The 19637-nt window shown below is 41.0% G+C and overlaps 2 protein-coding genes and 2 non-coding genes across 5 annotated transcripts; 1 reads left to right on the top strand and 3 right to left on the bottom strand.

Moving 5' to 3' along the window:
* Positions 1-2369: 2369 nt before the first annotated feature.
* Positions 2370-2442, bottom strand: Trnar-ucg. Its single transcript has one exon. It is a non-coding gene; the product is annotated as a tRNA-Arg (tRNA).
* A 231-nt stretch (positions 2443-2673) lies between these two features.
* On the top strand, positions 2674-19412 carry LOC103512161 (low-density lipoprotein receptor-related protein 6). The gene is given in 12 exon segments (XM_026825723.1): positions 2674-2997; positions 4446-5258; positions 5755-5931; positions 9737-9884; positions 10297-10497; positions 12581-12648; positions 12759-12876; positions 13540-13586; positions 14197-15041; positions 15315-15999; positions 16002-16550; positions 16553-19412. Coding segments are annotated over 11 exon segments (4737 nt in total). The 5' UTR covers positions 2674-2997; positions 4446-5054; the 3' UTR covers positions 18248-19412.
* Trnar-ucg lies at positions 3028-3100 on the bottom strand. Its single transcript has one exon. It is a non-coding gene; the product is annotated as a tRNA-Arg (tRNA).
* LOC103512160 (protein transport protein Sec24C) lies at positions 6813-7812 on the bottom strand. 2 transcript variants are annotated; one of them, XM_008476914.2, is made up of 3 exons: positions 7709-7812; positions 7379-7469; positions 6813-7172 (listed from the first exon to the last, which is right to left on the bottom strand). In XM_008476914.2, the coding sequence occupies exons 1-3, from the start codon at positions 7795-7797 to the stop codon at positions 7029-7031; spliced, it is 324 nt and encodes a 107-aa protein (XP_008475136.1). In that variant the 5' UTR covers positions 7798-7812; the 3' UTR covers positions 6813-7028. The 2 variants fall into 2 exon arrangements, with proteins under 2 accessions (XP_008475136.1, XP_008475135.1); XM_008476913.2 differs by lacking the exon at positions 7709-7812 and having other exon boundaries at positions 7379-7577.
* Positions 19413-19637: the final 225 nt, after the last annotated feature.

The raw sequence follows: 19637 nt of genomic DNA, 5'->3' as shown, positions 1-19637 counted from the left end.
AAAATCTAGTCAAATGATAAAGAGGGACACTTTTTTTATGGTGTCACTCCAAAAGACTTCCAGAATCCTATTTTACGATATTGTGGAATTTGAAAGTGTAGAAGCGCCATCTCTGTAAACAAAAAATGGACTAGTCCATATGGACTAGTTCTTGGGTCTGTTTGTTTACAATGTCAACTTTACATAAATGGCCCTATACACTTGTAACTTTTACATTCCCGTACTTTCGTGGAATAGGCTTAGGTGCTGGGTCAACACGAGAACACCAGAAAGTAACCCGTTGAAATATTTGCAATCGAAAAACGAGTACAAATTTTTGTCGATGGTTAGATTCGAACCCGGGACCTTCTGCATGGCAAGCAAGCGCGTTACCACTGGACCAACTATTTTGTTTCTAATTCATTAACGTGTTAAAAAAAAATATATATATATATATATAGCTGAGAGTACCTATAAAGCTCTATGCACTCCGCTCTATATTTAGCCTAAAACAAATGGGAGGACCTTTGTAGAAACGGAAGTACAGTAGAACCTCGATTATTTCAACAAATTGGGACCGGGGGTAGTTGAAATGATCGAGGTTAAAATGATCATTTTCTATGATCTTTTCTTCTGATGAGATAGGATATCCTTTGGAAGATAGAAAAAAAATGGAAAGTAACAATGGATTTTGGAGTTGAAATAATCGAGGTTCTACTGTAGTTTGATATGGTGTACATATTATTTTTTAAATTTAATTATATTTTATTTTCTTCTTTTTTGTTGGTTAGGTGAAAACGCAAGGTTTGAGAATTTAGCACACGATAAAGTTTCGCAACAGTTGAACAGTTGCGTAAATGTTGCGAAACATTTTTCGAACCAAGGGGAGAAATGATAACGTTATTATCTGTTTTACCAAGTGTTTTGTGTATCCCTTATCTGATATCGCTTCAGACACTATCTTTGGTTGTTCACCTACACGGAGCCGCGATTTCTCAAGTTATCGCGCCTGCCTTGTAAGCGCTAGGTCGCAATAGAAATGTTGCGCCGACTTGGGTGATGTTTCAAAGTCATAGAGCAGGAAAAATGAGGACCGACGGAATTTTTCTTTTTCTTCTACGACTTCTAGATCCCGAGATAAATCGATTTGAAAAATACCGGTAAATCATGAACTTTGACGTCACGGCATACGCTCCCGCAGGCGATGACGTCATAATTCATGACTCCCGCTTCGTTTGTTTTTTGCGCAAGCGTTTCTGCGCATTTTGACGTGAAATCTGACGTCACAAGTCTGAACTTTTTCATTAGAACGGCAATTAAAAATTGAATTTTCGACCTTTTAAAGTTACTTTTTCGGAGTTTTGACCTCATATTTGGAAACTTTTTCATCAGAACGGCAATTAAAAATTGAATTTTCGACCTTTTAAAGTTACTTTTTCGGAGTTTTGACCTCAGAGTTGGATTTTTCACAACTTTTTATACCTTTTATTAATAATATTTTCCCAATTGCAACTCCTCCATTGACCATTTATTAATAATTTTTACCCATTTGCAACTGATCTATTCCTACCCGGGGCGAACTTTATCCTAAACAGATTAGATTTCAGAACGATAAGACCTCTGTTGTTACAGCTTCGCCCTAATAAACCTCTTAAATTAAACCAATTTTACCAATCAGGTAGCATCGAAGTCATGGACTACGATGGTAAGTTGTTCAAGAGGACGTGGGTTCAATCCTAAACGAGGCATGAACTTTTGTACCCAATATATCCCCGTCCGTGGCACAAGCTTTGCTTTTACAGATGGGTATATCATCTATAAAATCTATATGAATTTTTATGTTCTGTTGTTATGTTGAAATATTAATAAATGGAAACTTGATAAATAAATGATAAATTTGAGCACAGAAAGTAGTGGTCTACTGCTGTAGTAAATGGACATTTCAGTCTTATGCAAACAGTATAAACGAGCACTATTCTTTAGGGAGGGAGAGAAAGATTGAGATCGAGACTATCATTCTTAATATTGTGTAAGAAAAGGTTTGATAGAGGGAACTGTAACTGCTAAGGTCTTATCGTCGCGAAAGCGAAGAGAAAAGGCAGGATAGAAGAAAGATAGCCATTCCGAGTACGAATCTTATCTGTTTAGAATAAAATCTGCCCTGGGCAGGAATACAACTCGCGACCTAGCGCTTACAAGGTAGAAGCGCTTCTTTCCAAGCTAACTAGGCTGGCAATTTGTCACTTTTCACTCTGTAAATTTCCTTTTTCGGCGCGAACGACCTACTCGTATCCATTTCTTGTAATTTCAATAATTTCTGAATCAGGAATAGGTACCTAGATGTAATTGAGTAAAAGCAGAAGAATGTAAAAATTTGGAAAAAAAATTAACGACCGTGACAGGACTCGAACCTGCAATCTTCGGATCCGAAGTCCGACGCCTTATCCATTAGGCCACACGGTCAGCTGCGATACGAGGTGAAATTAATAGTATTTTAACATACATTCTTCCCACTGTTCATAACACCGATGACGTCGAAACATGGCGTTTGACAAGTGGAAGAAGCAAATGGGGACGACACTAGCGCTCCTTTGTATTTAAAAATATGAAGCGGCTGTTTCTTCAAACTTATACTTGTTCCTCCCATATGTTACAGTCCTTTTGTTTACTTTTGGTTTTGGAATGTGGACGATCTTGCGATCTTGATCTTCACGATCACGAAATCGAAAATTTTTCGGAACTTTTGCACAAAGGCGAAACTTTCATCAAACTTTCCTTTCAAATTCACTCAGAAATCTACGAAATCAGTGAAATAAAGTGCATTTTATTATATCAGACAGGTTTCAGTGCTGTTAAAATAACCCCTAGTGTTTTAGAAAACTTTGAAATTCGATGTTTCAAACCATTCGATAAAACACTTGCCATCATCAAACAAAATGCTTGGAAACAGGTAAACCTGTACAAATTACAGAAGTCTTCAACTTTCAAGATCACCTGCCCAGTTTTGGTGTTAAATTGGTAAGTCTCTCTTTATGTTGGAAAAATTATCGACCGTGACAGGACTCGAACCTGCAATCTTCGGATCCGAAGTCCGACGCCTTATCCATTAGGCCACACGGTCAGCTGAGAATATTGGTGAAAATATTATTATTTCAACATGCACTCTTCCAATTGTTGTAACACCAATGACGTCAAAACATGGCGTTTGACAAATGGAAGGAAAAAATGGGAATAACACTAGCGCTACTTTTAGCTCAAAAAAATGATGCGGCTGTTTTTTCAAGCTTAAATTATTTCCTCCCATATGTTGCAGTCCTTTTGTTTACTTTTGGTGATGGAATGTGGACGGTCTTCACGAAATCGAAAAATTTCGGAACTTTTGCACAAAAGACAGAACTTTCATCAAACTTTCCTTTCAAATTCACTCTGAAATCTACGAAATCAGTAAAACAAAGTGCAATTTATTTTATCTGACGGGTTTCAGTGCTGTTAAAAAAAATAATCCATAGTGTTTCATAAATCATTGAAGTTCTGTGTTTCCAACCATTCGATAAAACACTTGCCACCATCAAACAAAATGCTTGGAAACAGGTAAACCTGTACAAATTACAGAAGTCTTCAACTTTCAAGATCACCTGCCTAGTTTTGGTGTTAAATTGGTAAGTCTCTCTTTATGTTAGTAAATTATGGTTATTTTATATGAATATGTAGGTGGGTGATGAGGACAATATCTAAACTGTGCATAGTTGGGTTGTTGTTTCCCTTAACATGCAACAAGTGTATTTAACTACCTCAGGGAATGAGAAAACCAGGCTCTGAAGTGAGTGATCCTTCAATGTTAATTACCCATTTTGGATTATTTAGAAGCTACTTCTTCTTCTTCTTCTTCTTCTTCTTCTTTTTCTTCTTCTTCTTCTTCTTCTTTTTCCTCTTCTTCTTCTTCGCCTTTTCCCATGTTCAGATGGGGTCGGCGTTTGTCATCGGCCTCTCAATCAGCTTTAGAGTGATTGCTTTGAGGCCAACTGGTTTTGGCTAAACAAACTTTTCCGAGTGGGATGCCCTTTGCACTCAACCTTTGCTATTGATATAGCGTGAGGAAATTTGACCTAGTCTACTCCCTATTTATAGTCCCCTAGCTAGACGCTGGTCTAGCTAGGGGACTATCTCTGTTTATAGGCCCTCAGCCAGACTAAATTATTTAGAAGCTACAACAATGAAAAATCAAGCTCCTTTTTTAGTTTAAACCTAACCCTACATTCCCTACAGTAACACTGGTCACTGCTCATTTGTGAAAGCTCCTTTTTATAACAAATTTTCATTCTTGTGACTTCTAAAGTAGTACCAATATTTGTTATTACTGGTTACTTACTCAGTTGTTCGTAACTGATTGTGGATTTTAATGAATCCTAAAAAAAAAAAATAAAAAAAAAACACAATCTTTAACATTGTTTATTGATTTGTTTCAGATAACTTGGGTACCTATTTCACAATCAAAATACAAGAACAAAGATCCAGTTGATCAAATTCTAATGCTCATTACAAGTTAACTTACTGTATGTTCATCATTACATACCTACATAATTAGTTTGATGATTGGACAAGTTTATTTGATTTGAATTGACAATATAAAGAGGTACATCTCCTTAAGCAACAGAAAGAACAAATTTAATATAGGTTCCCCTGACAACAAGTTACCTACAAGTATTTGAACAACACCAGAAGAAAGTGACTCTGATGGAACATCCAATGGAAGTATTAAATCATGCCTGATGTAGACAGAAAACTTATATTGCATGTAAGGATTAAAAGAATTGTACAAGACCTATTATGATGTTTTGACTGGATAAATAGAACCCAAGTTTTTAAAGGATAAAGAGACTTGACATCCATAAATGAATGATCAAATCCACAAATTGTTCTGAAAATCAACTCTAAAATAATGCATTTGCCGTTGAACCTCAGATAGAAACTTCTATGTCCACAAGATGATGTTCATTACAAACACCAAATGGGTGAATTACATTTTCCTCGTGGTCCATTTTTGGTATGCCCTAAGCCATCATGTAGCGGCCCAAATGCTTCTGTTTGCGACTTCCAAAGATATTCGGATAGCCAACCTCTCTCGACCACTGAAACCAGTTACCATCATCAAGGATTTGGAAGAAGGAGCGGCCATAGATTATTACTACAAGAAATCAATGGTGTGCTGGACTGATCATGGGACAGAGATGATATCATGTTGTACGTTTGATGGAAATAATGTTGGGAGCAAGCACAATGTAAGTGAATGGAAATTTGTCTTTTCAACCTTGATTTTTTCTGAAGCAACTTTACAGGTATCAAAAGGAGGATCAAAGGATGTTTATCCTGTAACTTATTAAAATTTCCTTTTTTAACAAAAATTTTTAAAGGATAATGAGTAATTTAGAGAGACATCCTTTATAACCAAACCAAGTTCAAAGTTGTACTACAAAGGATAATGAGTAATTTAGAGAGACATCCTTTATAACCAAACCAAGTTCAAAGTTGTACTACCTATTTTATGTGTCTTAACACTTACATAAGTGGTATCTAAATACCTACAAGGTTGGGTTAGATGGCAGAGATTGCCTAAGTATAAAATACCATTGTGAAATTTTGCACTTGCATGAATTCTAAACAATAAAGAGTTGTTATTAATACACACCAGACTACAACTCCCAGGAATTTCATCTCTGACCCTTGTAATTATAACTAACTCGACACAATATCTAAATTAACCTTGCTTATTTCCAGGTGATTACAAATGGACTGATAACCCCGGACGGTCTGGCTATAGACTGGTTAACGGAGAAGCTCTACTGGACCGACTCAGAGACAAACAAACTAGAAGTGTCCTCGTTGGATGGAAAGAAGCGGAAGGTGTTGTATTGGGAGGACATTGATCAGCCGAGAGCCATCGCCTCCTACAAAGTTCATAAAAAAACTTTCAATAATTATAATAATTATTATAATAGACATTTTGTGGTTATTATAATGCTTGGGAAAAACAACTATACGAGAAAAACTGTAGCAAAGACAAAGGGAACCATTTTTTTAGGAACTAATTTTAGTTCAGGCAAAAAGATATGAATTTTCAACTTCCAACTCCCGGGCTGCCGAAGCATATTCTATGGTGTTTATACACAGCCCCCCGTGTATGAAAACAACTCCATTAAATGAAAGACCATTTAATTCTTGGAACTTTTTTCATCAAATAGCAAAATTTCACTCATAGGCCCCTGTTTCAGATAACTATTTCAAATACAGAAGCATTCCGAGGCACAAAATGTGGTCACGCTATTGTGTCCAAAAATGGATTGGAACACATCACATGCTTTCAGGACCACTCAATTCGTCAAAGGTCTAGGTTTTCCTTGCCCTTGGGATCAATTAAAATTGAAGAAACCATTTACTGACAAAAATTTGTTGTAATGAAAAGAGGAGAAAATCAAGGGAACCTGGAAATTTCCGGGAAAATACACCTCTAGTAAATAGATAAACGACCAGGGTACTTACCCGCATAGATTGGTATTTTATACTTAGGCAATCTCTGCCATCTAACCCAACCTTGTAGGTATTTAGATACCACTTAAGTGTTAAGACACATAAAATAGTGCAACTTTGAACATGGTTTGGTTATAAAGGATGTCTCTCTAAATTACTCATTATCCTTTAAATATTTTTGTTGAAAAAGGAAATTTTAATAAGTTACAGGATAAACATCCTTTGATCCTCCTTTTGATACCTGTAAAGTTGCTTCAGAAAAAATCAAGGTTGAAAAGACAAATTTCCATTCACTTACATTGTGCTTGCTCCCAACATTATTTCCATCAAACGTACAACATGATATCATCTCTGTCCCATGATCAGTCCAGCACACCATTGATTTCTTGTAGTAATAATCTATGGCCGCTCCTTCTTCCAAATCCTTGATGATGGTAACTGGTTTCAGTGGTCGAGAGAGGTTGGCTATCCGAATATCTTTGGAAGTCGCAAACAGAAGCATTTGGGCCGCTACATGATGGCTACTAACTAAGTTGGTTTCGAATTTCCTTGTGAATATGACAAAGAAAATCAACGTAGGACATTTGCAGTTCTGTGTGGCCGCGATCTTCAATCAGGAACTGTCGAAGCACGACCTCTAGTTTGTCCTTCTGACGTACAACCGTGAGCTGAAAATGACAAATCACAAGAAAAGATTATGTACAACTGATGAGTCCAGATAAGGACGAAACACGTGGATAAATGTTAAAAAAAAAGAAAGAAACCATTTACTGACAAAAATTTGCTGTAATGAAAAGAGAAGAAAATCAAGGGAACCTGGAAATTTCCGGGAAAATACACCTCTAGTAAATAGATAAACGGCCAGGGTACTTACCCGCATAGATCTAGGTCGGGTAGATCGTACATGGTCAATCACATCGTGCACGCGTCTGTTCAACGCGTTATCTAGCTCTGGTAGGCCGGGCCTATCCGGATCTATATGGGCGGGGCTAGGCACACCAAACACAGACTCCACCCATTGGTTGTTCACACTTTGTCCCACCCACAGGAACATGTAGATGCTGTTGTCTGAGAACAGACACATATTAGTTTATTAGTACAACGAAGATTATACTGAAAAAGGGGAAGTAGGATAGGACACATAGCAAGAGCTAGGCAGACCAAAGAAGAAATGGAAATAAAGGTCTGAGCTGGTAGGCCGGGCCTATCCGGATCTATATGGGCGGGGCTAGGCACACCAAACACAGACTCCACCCATTGGTTGTTCACACTTTGTCCTACCCACAGGAACATGTAGATGCTGTTGTCTGAGAACAGACACATATTAGTTTATTAGTACAACGAAGATTATACTGGAAAAAAAAGGAAGTAGGATAGGACACATAGCAAGAGCTAGGCAGACCAAAGAAGACGTGGAAATAAAGGTCTGAGTAAACAGGGTTTACCAACTCAGAATTGAGATTAAACGAGGATTTCCCTGTACTTTAATACTTTCCCTGGTCAACCTTAGATTGAACTCAATCCTGACTTCCTGAGACAATCAACGGTGGTAAAACTCGACCTTAATCATACAAATAGGGAGTTTTTGCAACCAAAATTAGCGTCCCGTTAACTGAATTCTTTAATGTTATTTGACGAAAACACGTTTCTGCGCATGTGCAGAAACGAGTTTTGGTCAACTTACGTCTTACGTTTCAATTATCGTCACGTAAGTGAGCAGTTTAAAAACTCTCCAATGTTGACATTGTACTCTATTAAACTGTTGGTATAATGGAACAACTTGTTCTAAACTGACAGTCTTAAAAAAATGCAGTTTCTTTGTGTTATTATGTCACAACTTTGGTGCTCACTGCAGCATTATATGGAAGTTGGAGGTAAGAGAGACAGGGGAAGACCAAGAATGAGATTTATGGACAAAGTGAAACAGGATTTGAAAGAGAAGAAGTTGGAAGTTAGCCACGCCCAAAACCGAGGCGCATGGAAGAGGTTGATTCAAAACGTCGACCCCACTTGAGTGGGAAAAGACGCAGTAAAAGAAGAAGATTGATGGTGTTTGGATTTAAAGAGAGGGTGTTTAAAGTCCAAGAGAGGATAGAGAGAACAAGACTGAAGTGGTACGGACATATGCAATGGATGGAAAATGTCAGGATACCTAAACAAATGTTCAACCTCGAGTTGAATGGCCGCAGAAGAAGAGGAAGACCGCGATTGCGGTGGAAGGATATGATCAATAGAGACATATCCAAAAGAGGACAAAATCCATAGAGTAAATACGGATTTAAAATAAAAATCTAGTCAAATGATAAAGAGGGACACTTTTTTTATGGTGTCACTCTAAAAGACTTCCAGAATCCTATTTTACGATATTATGGAATTTAAAAGTGTAGAAGCGCCATCTCTGTAAACAAAAAATAGACTAGTCCATATTCGTGGGTCTGTTTGTTTACAATGTCAACTTTACATAAATGGCCCTATACACTTGTAACTTTTACAATCCCACACTTTCGTGGAATAGGCTACAGGTGGTCTTATTAGTGATGGGGTTTCACCCTCCATTAGGCGATAAGCTACCAACCATAGAAGTGGAACATCCAGATGGCGTAGCTGTCGATTGGGTGGCCAGGAATTCAGTGAGGTCTTTTTTTTTTTTTTTTTTTTTTTTTTTACACTATAAACTTTTTTCAACCTTATCAACGTCCTTTGATTTTTTTTTTTCTCTTTTTAAGAGGTTGGATGGAAAGAACTGTATAGCGTCGAAATCGATAAGAGGACAGTATAGGACTATAGGAGTAAGCTAGCCGTTCTGAGGACGAAGTTCGCCTCGGGCAGGAATCGAATCGGGAATCTAGCGCTCAAAAGGTAGGCGCGCCACCCTTTTAGCTAACTGGCAGATTTTCTTCCCCTCCGTTTGGACAAATCCGTCTTCGTGGCTTTTCCCGGCCCCACTCAGGCTGAGTAAGATTAATGTGAGGAGGCTGGTAGCTCATCGCCTAATGGAGGGTGAAACCCCATCACTAATACCTTGGCAGCTATACGCTATACAGAGAAGTGTGGCGCTCACAACAACACTCAACACAAATAAAATCTTACAGAGAAAACGCAGGTTCTCGTTTCTCCACAATTTCCATCTCTGAAGTATAAATAACACTTCCAAATTCTTGGCTAGCACCTGAGAGCTATGTCTAACTGATGAGTTCCAATAAGAACGAAACGCGTCTTAGGCTGCTCCCAGGTGTTGGCTAAAGAAGCTAAACCACTTACCTGTATCAGTCCAGTACAAATTCCTGGCAACCCAATCGACAGCTACGCCATCTGGATGTTCCACTTCTATGGTTATCACATCCTTCTGTCCTGTACCGTCCAGCTTGATCCGACGTATGGTCCTGAAATCATAGTAATGAAAAATACATTACTTTCCTTCCTACAGGATAAGGAAAGTAAAAAGGGATTTTTTTTTCTTTTTCGAAGAAGTTTGATAGAGGGAACTGTAACTGCTGTCTTATCGTCTCGAAATCGAAGAGAGAAGGAAGACAGGATAGGAGAAAGCCAACCGTTCCGAGAACGAACCTCATCTGTTTAGGATAAAGTTCAAACCCGGGCGGGAATCGAACCCGCGGCCCAGCGCTTACAAGGCAGACGCTAGCTAGTGGCTCTCTCCCGACTTATTTCTGAAAAAAAAAAAAAAAAAAAAAAAAAAAGGAAGGCGATGGCTATGGCCCCCCCCCCTGATATTTTTGAAAAAAAAAAAAAAAAAAAAAAAAATCCTTGGCTTTTAGTTGTAGCATGTTCTAGGTTTCATCTTGAAAGTTGCTCAACATTCCAAAACATTTCACAACTGTTGCGAAACGTTTCACATACCTGGCCTCATCGTCAGTCCAGTACAAATGTTGCTCCACGGGGTCCCAGTCTATGGCGATCGCGTGTTTGACTCCCACCACTGGCAACATTACATTCGTGTGGTCAGGAGTGTCCAGGGAGATCTTACAGATGTCTGTACGTTGCACGAGGAGGAGCATTTCTTGTGAGCCGTTGGCGCATGTGAAATTGTCTACCAGACGAACACCTGAGGGGAAAAAAATGAGAAAAATCAGTGAGAATATAAAAATATATGAGAAAAATAAATGAGAAATTCAAATTATATGAGAAAAATAAATGAGAAATTCAAATTATATGAGAAAAATAAATGAGAAATTCAAAATAAATGAGAAACTCAAAATAAACGAGAAATTCAAAATAAATGAGAAACTCAAAATAAACGAGAAATTCAGAATAAGTGAGAAATTCAAAATAAATGAGAAATTCTGAAGACAGACGGAAGACCTGAAGAGGGAAAGAGTTGCATTATGAAGGGGAAAATAATTTGGTATGATCGCGTGTGTCCAGGGAGATTTTACAGATGTCTGTACGTTGCACTAAGAGTAACATTTCCTGTGAGCCGTTGGCGCATGTGAAATTGTCTACCAGACCAACACCTGAGGGAAAAATAAATGAGAAAAATCAGTGAGAAAATAAAAATATATGAGAAAAATAAATTAGAAATTCAAAATATATGAGAACAATAAATGAGAAATTCAAAATAAATGAGAAACTCAAAATAAACGAGAAATTCAGAATAAGTGAGAAATTCAAAATAAATGAGAAAGACACACGGAAGACCTGAGGAGGGAAAGAGTTGCAGTATGAAGGGGGAAATAATTTGGTATGATCGGGTGTGTCCAGGGAGATTTTACAGATGTCTGTACGTTGCACTAAGAGTAACATTTCCTGTGAGCCGTTGGCGCATGTGAAATTGTCTACCAGACCAACACCTGAGGGAAAAATAAATGAGAAAAATCAGTGAGAAAATAAAAATATATGAGAAAAATAAATTAGAAATTCAAAATATATGAGAACAATAAATGAGAAATTCAAAATAAATGAGAAACTCAAAATAAACGAGAAATTCAGAATAAGTGAGAAATTCAAAATAAATGAGAAATTCTGAAGACAGACGGAAGACCTGAAGAGGGAAAGAGTTGCATTATGAAGGGGAAAATAATTTGGTATGATCGCGTGTGTCCAGGGAGATTTTACAGATGTCTGTACGTTGCACTAAGAGTAACATTTCCTGTGAGCCGTTGGCGCATGTGAAACCATACCTCGGCTGGGATTGAACCCACGTCCTCCTGTTTACCAGGCGAGCGCCTTGACCACTACACCACCGAGGCAAAGTTTGACGTCACGGCATACGCTCCCGTAGGCGATGACGTCAAATTCATGACTCCCGCTTCGTTTGTTTGTGCGCATGCGTTTCTGCGCATTTTGACGTGAAATCTGACGTCACAACTCTTTCAACTTTTCCATTGGCACAGCGGTTAAAAATTGAATTTTCGACCTTTTAAAGTTACTTTTTCGGAGTTTTGACCTCAGATTTGGATTTTTCACAACTTTTTGTGTAGGAATCGACCTTTTATTAATAATATTTTCCCAATTGCAACTCCTCCATTAGCAGTTTGCTCGTTCTTCGCCTTGGAAAATTGCTCACATCACGTAAGCTCATGACGTGATAGTAGTGTGTTTCTACATCGGTTTAGATTTCAGCAAAATCCTCTTTTGTCGCCAATCTCCTTCGACCCCGCCGGGCATTGTCGAGACCTGTGCAAGCCTAGTTTGATACCCACTCGCCCACGGAGGTTGCTTCACCCCCAAAAAAAATTCCCTTCAAACTTGAACTCTTTTCCCACCTCAGGTGTTAACTATCTTCTAACTTGATTTATTTTCCGCTCAGGTGTCTTCCAAATTTCCCATTTATTTTGATTTTTTTTCTCACTTATTTTGAATTTCTCATTTATTTTCCCTCAGGTGTTCGTCTGTCTTCCGAATTTCCCATTTATTTTGCTTTTTTTCTCACTTATTTTGAATTATTTCTCATTTATTTTCCCCTCAGGTGTCTTCCAAATTTCCCATTTATTTTGATTTTTTTCTCACTTATTTTGAATTATTTCTCATTTATTTTCCCCTCAGGTGTCTTCCAAATTTCCCATTTATTTTGATTTTTTTCTCACTTATTTTGAATTTCTCATTTATTTTCCCTCAGGTGTTCGTCTGGTAGACAATTTCACATGCGCCAACGGGTCACAGGAAGTGTTACTCTTAGTATTATTAGTATTAGTATTAATAGTGCTTTATTTATTCATATTTTTAAATTGGGTTGCCAGGAATTTGTACTGGACTGATACAGGTAAGTGGTGTAGCTTCTCTGTATAGCTGCCAAGGTATTAGTGATGGGGTTTCGCCCTCCATTAGGCGATAAGCTACCAACCATAGAAGTGGAACATCCAGATGGCGTAGCTGTAGATTGGGTTGCCAGGAATTTGTACTGGACTGATACAGGTAAGTGGTGTAGCTTCTCTGTATAGCTGGCAAGGTATTAGTGATGGGGTTTCACCCTCCATTAGGCGATAAGCTACCAGCCTCCTCACATTAATCTTACTCAGCCTGAGTGGGGCCGGGAAAAGCCACGAAGACGGATTTGTCCAAACGGAGGGGAAGAAAATCTGCCATTTAGCTTAAAGGGTGGCGCGCCTACCTTCTGAGCGCTAGATTCCCGATTCGATTCCTGCCCGAGGCGAACTTCGTCCTCAGAACGGCTAGCTTACTCCTATAGTCCTGTACTGTCCTCTTTTCGATTTCGACGCTATACAGTTCCTTCCATCCAACCTCTTAAAAAGAGAAAAAAATCAAGGGACGTTGATAAGGTTGAAAAAAGTTTATAGTGTGAAAAAAAAAAAACGAGTAGAAATTTAGACCTCACTTCGTTCGTTCACTAATCCCTCTACTTCGTCCTCAGAACGGCTAGCTTACTCCTATAGTCCTATACTGTCCTCTTTTCGATTTCGACGCTATACAGTTCTTTCCATCCAACCTCTTAAAAAGAGAAAAAAAAATCAAAGGACGTTGATAAGGTTGAAAAAAGTTTATAGTGTGAAAAAAAAATCGAGTAGAAATTTAGACCTCACTTCGTTCGTTCACTAATCCCTCATCTCTCTCCCTCAGGTACGGACCGTATCGAGGTGTGTCGCCTGGAGGGGACCCATCGCAAGGTGCTGGTCAACACGGACCTCGTGGAACCCCGCGCGATCACACTGTCCCCCGCCCACGGCTATTTGTTCTGGTCGGACTGGAACGAGAAGCGGCCCAAAATAGAACGCAGTCTCCTAAATGGGGGAGAAAGGGTCTTATTAGTCAAAGACCGTCTGGGGTGGCCGAACGGTATAACTCTGGATGTGGATAATGAGAAGCTGTACTGGTGTGACGCAAAGACGGACAAGATAGAGATGATCGATTTCGATGGCAATAACAGGCGGGAGCTGATAAATGAGAATCTTCCCCATGTGTTCGGGATAAGCCTCCTTGGTGACTATGTCTACTGGACCGACTGGCAGCGGCGGAGTATCGACCGAGTGAACAAGATCACAGGGAACGACAGGGAAGTGATAATTGAGAGAAGCTGTACTGGTGTGACGCGAAGACGGACAAGATAGAGATGATCGATTTCGATGGCAATAACAGGCGGGAGCTGATAAATGAGAACCTCCCCCATGTGTTCGGGATAAGCCTCCTTGGTGACTACGTCTACTGGACCGATTGGCAGCGACGGAGTATCGACCGAGTGAATAAGATCACAGGGAACGACAGAGGACCCATCGCAAGGTGCTGGTCAACACGGACCTCGTGGAACCCCGCGCGATCACACTGTCCCCCGCCCACGGCTATTTGTTCTGGTCTGACTGGAACGAGAAGCGGCCCAAAATAGAACGCAGTCTCCTAAACGGAGGGGAAAGGGTCTTATTAGTCAAAGACCGTCTGGGGTGGCCGAACGGTATCACTTTAGATGTGGATAATGAGAAGCTGTACTGGTGTGACGCGAAGACGGACAAGATAGAGATGATCGATTTCGATGGCAATAACAGGCGGGAGCTGATAAATGAGAATCTCCCCCATGTGTTCGGAATAAGCCTCCTTGGTGACTATGTCTACTGGACCGATTGGCAGCGACGGAGTATCGACCGAGTGAACAAGATCACAGGTAACGATAGGGAAGTGATTATCGAGCCTTTGGCGAATATCATGGGCCTGAAGGCGATTGGCAATAGCTACCCGCAGGTAAGTAACCCATGCGCGCGCGCCAATGGAAACTGCTCGCATTTGTGTTTCTACCTCGGGTCGGGCGCGTTCAAGTGCGCGTGTCAGATCGGGTATGAACTGTCCCCGCGCGACAACCGGACATGCTTCATACCCGAAGCGTTCCTCGTGATGTCGCGCTCGGATAGTATACTCCGCGGCAGTACGGATAATGATGTCAACAATGCGTTGATTCCGCTCAATAGTATACGCGAGATACGCAGCATCGACGCGTGGATTGGACGCAATGAGATCTACTGGGCAGACAGCAAGGCGAAGTCTATCGCGCGCGCTAATATCAACGGATCTAACTATGAGCGACTGGTTGACTTTGGTATACAAAGCGTAGAAAGTGTCTGTGTTGACTGGCTAGCCGGGAACCTCTATTACGCGAGATACGCAGCATCGACGCGTGGATTGGACGCAATGAGATCTACTGGGCAGACAGCAAGGCGAAGTCTATCGCGCGCGCTAACATAAACGGATCTAACTATGAGCGACTGGTTGACTTTGGTATACAAAGCGTTGAGAGCGTATGCGTGGACTGGCTAGCCGGGAACCTCTACCTGTGGAGGTGTCTGACTATTACGGAGGTGACTGTTACTATTGTTACTATTTACTTGACCATCACAGTTATTGTTAATAGTATTGAACCTCTACTGGTCGGACACGTTTTACAAGCGGATAGAAGTGACGCGTCTAAGCGCCGCGCCGTATAGAAGAGTCCTCATTTGGAATAACCTGTACGAGCCAAGGAGTATATGTCTGATCCCGGCGCTAGGACTTATGTTATGGAGTGACTGGGGTGCTGGCAATGGTGGTACGATAGAGAGAAGCGCTCTGGATGGTACTCAGCGGAGTGTGCTCCTACACAAGGTGAAAGCGAATAGCCTGACCGTGAACTACGACGAGAAGAGAGTTTACTACGTGAACCTGCTTAGTAGTAGTATTGAGAGTATAGACATAGAGGGCAGGAACAAGATCACGATAGTCGCTAACATTGAGGATAAACCCGTCACGCTGACACTTTACAAGAGTGAGATTTTCTACTCCAATTGGGATAAGCGAAGTATAGAGAAGTACGATAAGACAAGTCACACGCGAAGCGTCATATATAGGTCCTCGGAGAAGGAGATCAATGATATGTTGATCTATCATCCGTCGCGACAGACGGGTTGGAATAAGTGTGCCGTCGCCAATAATGAGTGTGACTACCTGTGCTTAGCTACTCCAGGCCGTGGGGGTGGCTTGAACTACAAGTGTGAATGTCCAACGCATTATACGATGGTGAATGGAACGTGTATGGCGCCCTCTAGCTTCCTTATACGTCGCGACAGACGGGTTGGAATAAGTGTGCCGTCGCCAATAATGAGTGTGACTACCTGTGCTTAGCTACTCCAGGCCGTGGGGGAGGGTTGAACTACAAGTGTGAATGCCCTACTCACTACACGATGTTGAATGGAACGTGTATGGCGCCCTCTAGCTTCCTCATCTACGCACAGAGGAATATCCTGTCCCGTCTGATAACAGACCCGACGCAATGTCCGGATTCCCCCTATGAGATACCGAATGTTAAGAACATTAAGGCGTTGGATTATGACCCCGTGGCGCGTCAGATCTACTGGATAGACTCTAAACTGCAGGCGATCAAGCGTGCCAGTGAGAATGCGTCCGGCGTGGAGATATTCTACAACACTGCCTCCTATACCACGTTCCAGATATTGTTTGACCTTGTCATTGATGTGTATAACTATGTCCTCTTCTATACGTGTGCTAACACTAATGTTATCTACGGTATCAAGATGAGTAATAAGAGTGAGCAGTACATTGTGTTCAAGGGAGGGGAGGGTGTGAAGCCACGCCATATTAGTCTGCATGAAACCCCGTGGCGCGTCAGATCTACTGGATAGATTCTAAACTGCAGGCGATAAAGCGTGCCAGTGAGAATGCGACTGGCGTGGAGATATTTTACAACACGGCCTCCTATACCACGTTTCAGATATTGTTTGACCTTGTCATTGATGTGTATAACTATGTACTCTTCTATACGTGTGCTAACACTAATGTTATCTACGGTATCAAGATGAGTAATAAGAGTGAGCAGTACATCGTGTTCAAGGGAGGGGAGGGTGTGAAGCCACGCCATATTAGTCTGCATGAGGATAAAGGTCTTCTGTTCTGGTCTGACCTGAATGAGAAGCATAACATCGTCCGGTGTAGAGTGGATGGACAGAAGAAGTTAATCATAGCGGGGGATCTCTTACACGTTACCTCTGTCACGGTGGATAAAGAACTTAACAATGTGTACTTCTCCTATAATGGGGTCGTCGAGATGACGGACCTGAACGGAAACAACCGACAGGTCCTCATTAAAACGAACCTGAAACATGTGGCGTCACTAACTATACACGGACCGAACCTACTGTATCTTGATAAGGAAGAGCAGATTATAGAATCCATACACAAGCTGAACGCTAGTAATCGTCATATCATCCTCTCCCATGTCCCTCATCTTATAGATCTCGTGCATGTAGGCCAGGTGAATAAGAACCACGTGTGTTATAACAACCCCTGCTCACACTACTGTCTGCCTGTCAATAATAAACCCCAGTGTGCCTGTCCACATGAGCTAAACCTGCATGAGAACCTCAAGTCATGCCTCAAACTAGCCGCATGCACGCCGGAACAATACAAGTGCGCGACGGACGAGTGTATCCCTGCCGTGTGGCGGTGCGACAACCAGGCGGACTGCGCCGACAAATCCGACGAAACCGGATGCGTGGCCAAGTGCGACATCTCCGAGTTCCGGTGCGGCAGCGGCGAGTGTGTTAACGCCAAGCTGAGATGTGACGGCGGGAGTCAGTGTGTTGACGGGTCGGATGAGGTGAACTGTTGTGCCCAGGCTTCGAGTTTCCAATGTACGTCAGGTCAGTGTATCCTGTCTAGCTTCATATGTGATGGTAAGTTACATTGTACAGACGGTAGTGATGAGGATACGGCAGCCTGTGCTCTGAGTCCGCAGAATCATCATCTGGATCCAAACGCTGTAGATATTAATCCTAGTCTCAACATTATTACATCTCTAGGCGTGTTTGTGGTGACATTCAGTTTCATGCTATTCCTCTACTATAACTTCAGATATAAGAAGACCTCCTCCTGTCCCCCTCCTACTAACATCGCCCTCACACAGCAACCCCTCTGTCACGTGATACCCCCACCCCGTCTCACCTCCCTTCCTCCCTCTTCCTCCTCCTCCTACCAGCACCAATCCTCCACCTCCCTCCTATGCTATCCCCCCAACCCCCCCCCCTCCCCCCCCACTCCAGTACAGCGGGAACCCTCCACCCCCCTCCTATGCTATCCCCTCACCCCCCCCCCCCCCCCTGCCACTACAGTACAGCGGGATGAGTATTGCTGTCCTAGGTATCAACCTCCACCCCCCACCCCGTGCAGTACGGATGTGTGTGATGAGAGTGACTGTAACTATGACCCCTACCCTCCTCCCCCTCCCACACCCACCTCCCATTCAGAACTCAACTCCTCCTCCTCCAACTCGAGCTACTCTTCCTACAGGACTTGACACAGAGGGGGTGGCCGATTATTGGTACACGCTGATGGAGACAGCTCTAGTTATCGACATAGTGACGCTTATGGGTATAGTGATGATGAACATCGTGCTTTGGTGACGAATTTCAAATCATGAAATTCCTTTGATTTTGAACAAGTAGATCGGTTTTGAATTGGTTATGATTCATCATGTTTTGACTTTGGTCAAAATTGTCCGTCGATTTGGTCTAAATGTCCGTCGAAAATTGTACTTTCTATTACATAATGTATAGTGAACTTAAGTATACAATGTTAAGTATGTAATGACGTAATGAGAAAGTATCTATTATTTAAATTATGATAATTTTTGACAAGTACCTGCCCTTATGTAGACTCTCTGATCAAATTTCTTTGTACTATTGTGTAGATTAGATAGATTTTTATTTATTTTTCAACCTAATGTGGTCCATTTTGTATTTTAATAGGGGTTCCGTGTGGAACCCATAACCGAAGTGTTGATAAACCTTTTGCTATCGTTTTCCTTAGTGCCATTTTTTCTAATCACAAAGCTCAGCCTCAGACATGTGTAAAAAGTGAGTGAGTGAGTCGGTTAGTGAGTGAGTCGGTTAGTGAGTGAGTGAGTGATTGAGTTGTAAAAAGAACTACTCTTTTCAGTGAACTACTCAGTGAGTCAGATCCTAAAACATGTAACTCACTCTTCAACTCCCTACAAGTGAAAGGAGTTAGGATCTAACTCATTGACTGATTAGTCCGCTGAAAAGAGTCAAACTTAATGGATTGAATAATTTGTTTGGTTGATTTTTAAACTTTGGAGTCTTCAATGTCTTCAATACATATAGATTAAGCAGAAGTCAGTTTAACTTTAAGTACTCAGAATTTCCGGCAGATAGGCAGTCAGATTGCCTAGTCCAATTGTTTAATTTGAACCGGTTTAAACACAGTTTGTGGTCCCGGTCGTCAATTTTGTGACTGAGCTTTGTGATTATGTATTTCAATATTTTTCTGTGTAATTCTCTTGTATAGTTTAACAAAATGATTGTTCTGTTTTGAAGGTCACAGATTTCAGCTGAATAAAAAGACAAACATACTCTGGTGACTGAAGTCCCAATATTTTTTGAGCAAATTTAAAGATAAAACCTAGTAGTACACACCTAAAGACAAGAAAAATGTTTCCGAAATAAGTCTGGCTAGTAAAAAGTTGCTGAATAGTTGCAAAAACATTTCTGGATTGTTGAGAATCAATGTCTCTTATGAAAATGTTCGTGGTGTGTATCAACTAATAAATTCTGGGTTTCGTCCTTTTTCGGCGATTAACGTGACCTTTAAAACACCCTAAAGCCCGGGAACTTTAGGATCAATTATTAAAGTTAATCAACCAATCAGAATGCAGCATTTTAAACTAA

Source organism: Diaphorina citri, unplaced genomic scaffold (genome assembly GCF_000475195.1).
Source record: "Diaphorina citri unplaced genomic scaffold, Diaci psyllid genome assembly version 1.1 scaffold799, whole genome shotgun sequence".
Lineage (NCBI taxonomy): Eukaryota > Metazoa > Arthropoda > Insecta > Hemiptera > Psyllidae > Diaphorina > Diaphorina citri.
The sequence above is the reverse complement of the archived record's forward strand: the minus strand, read 5'-3'. Positions and strand labels throughout refer to the sequence as shown.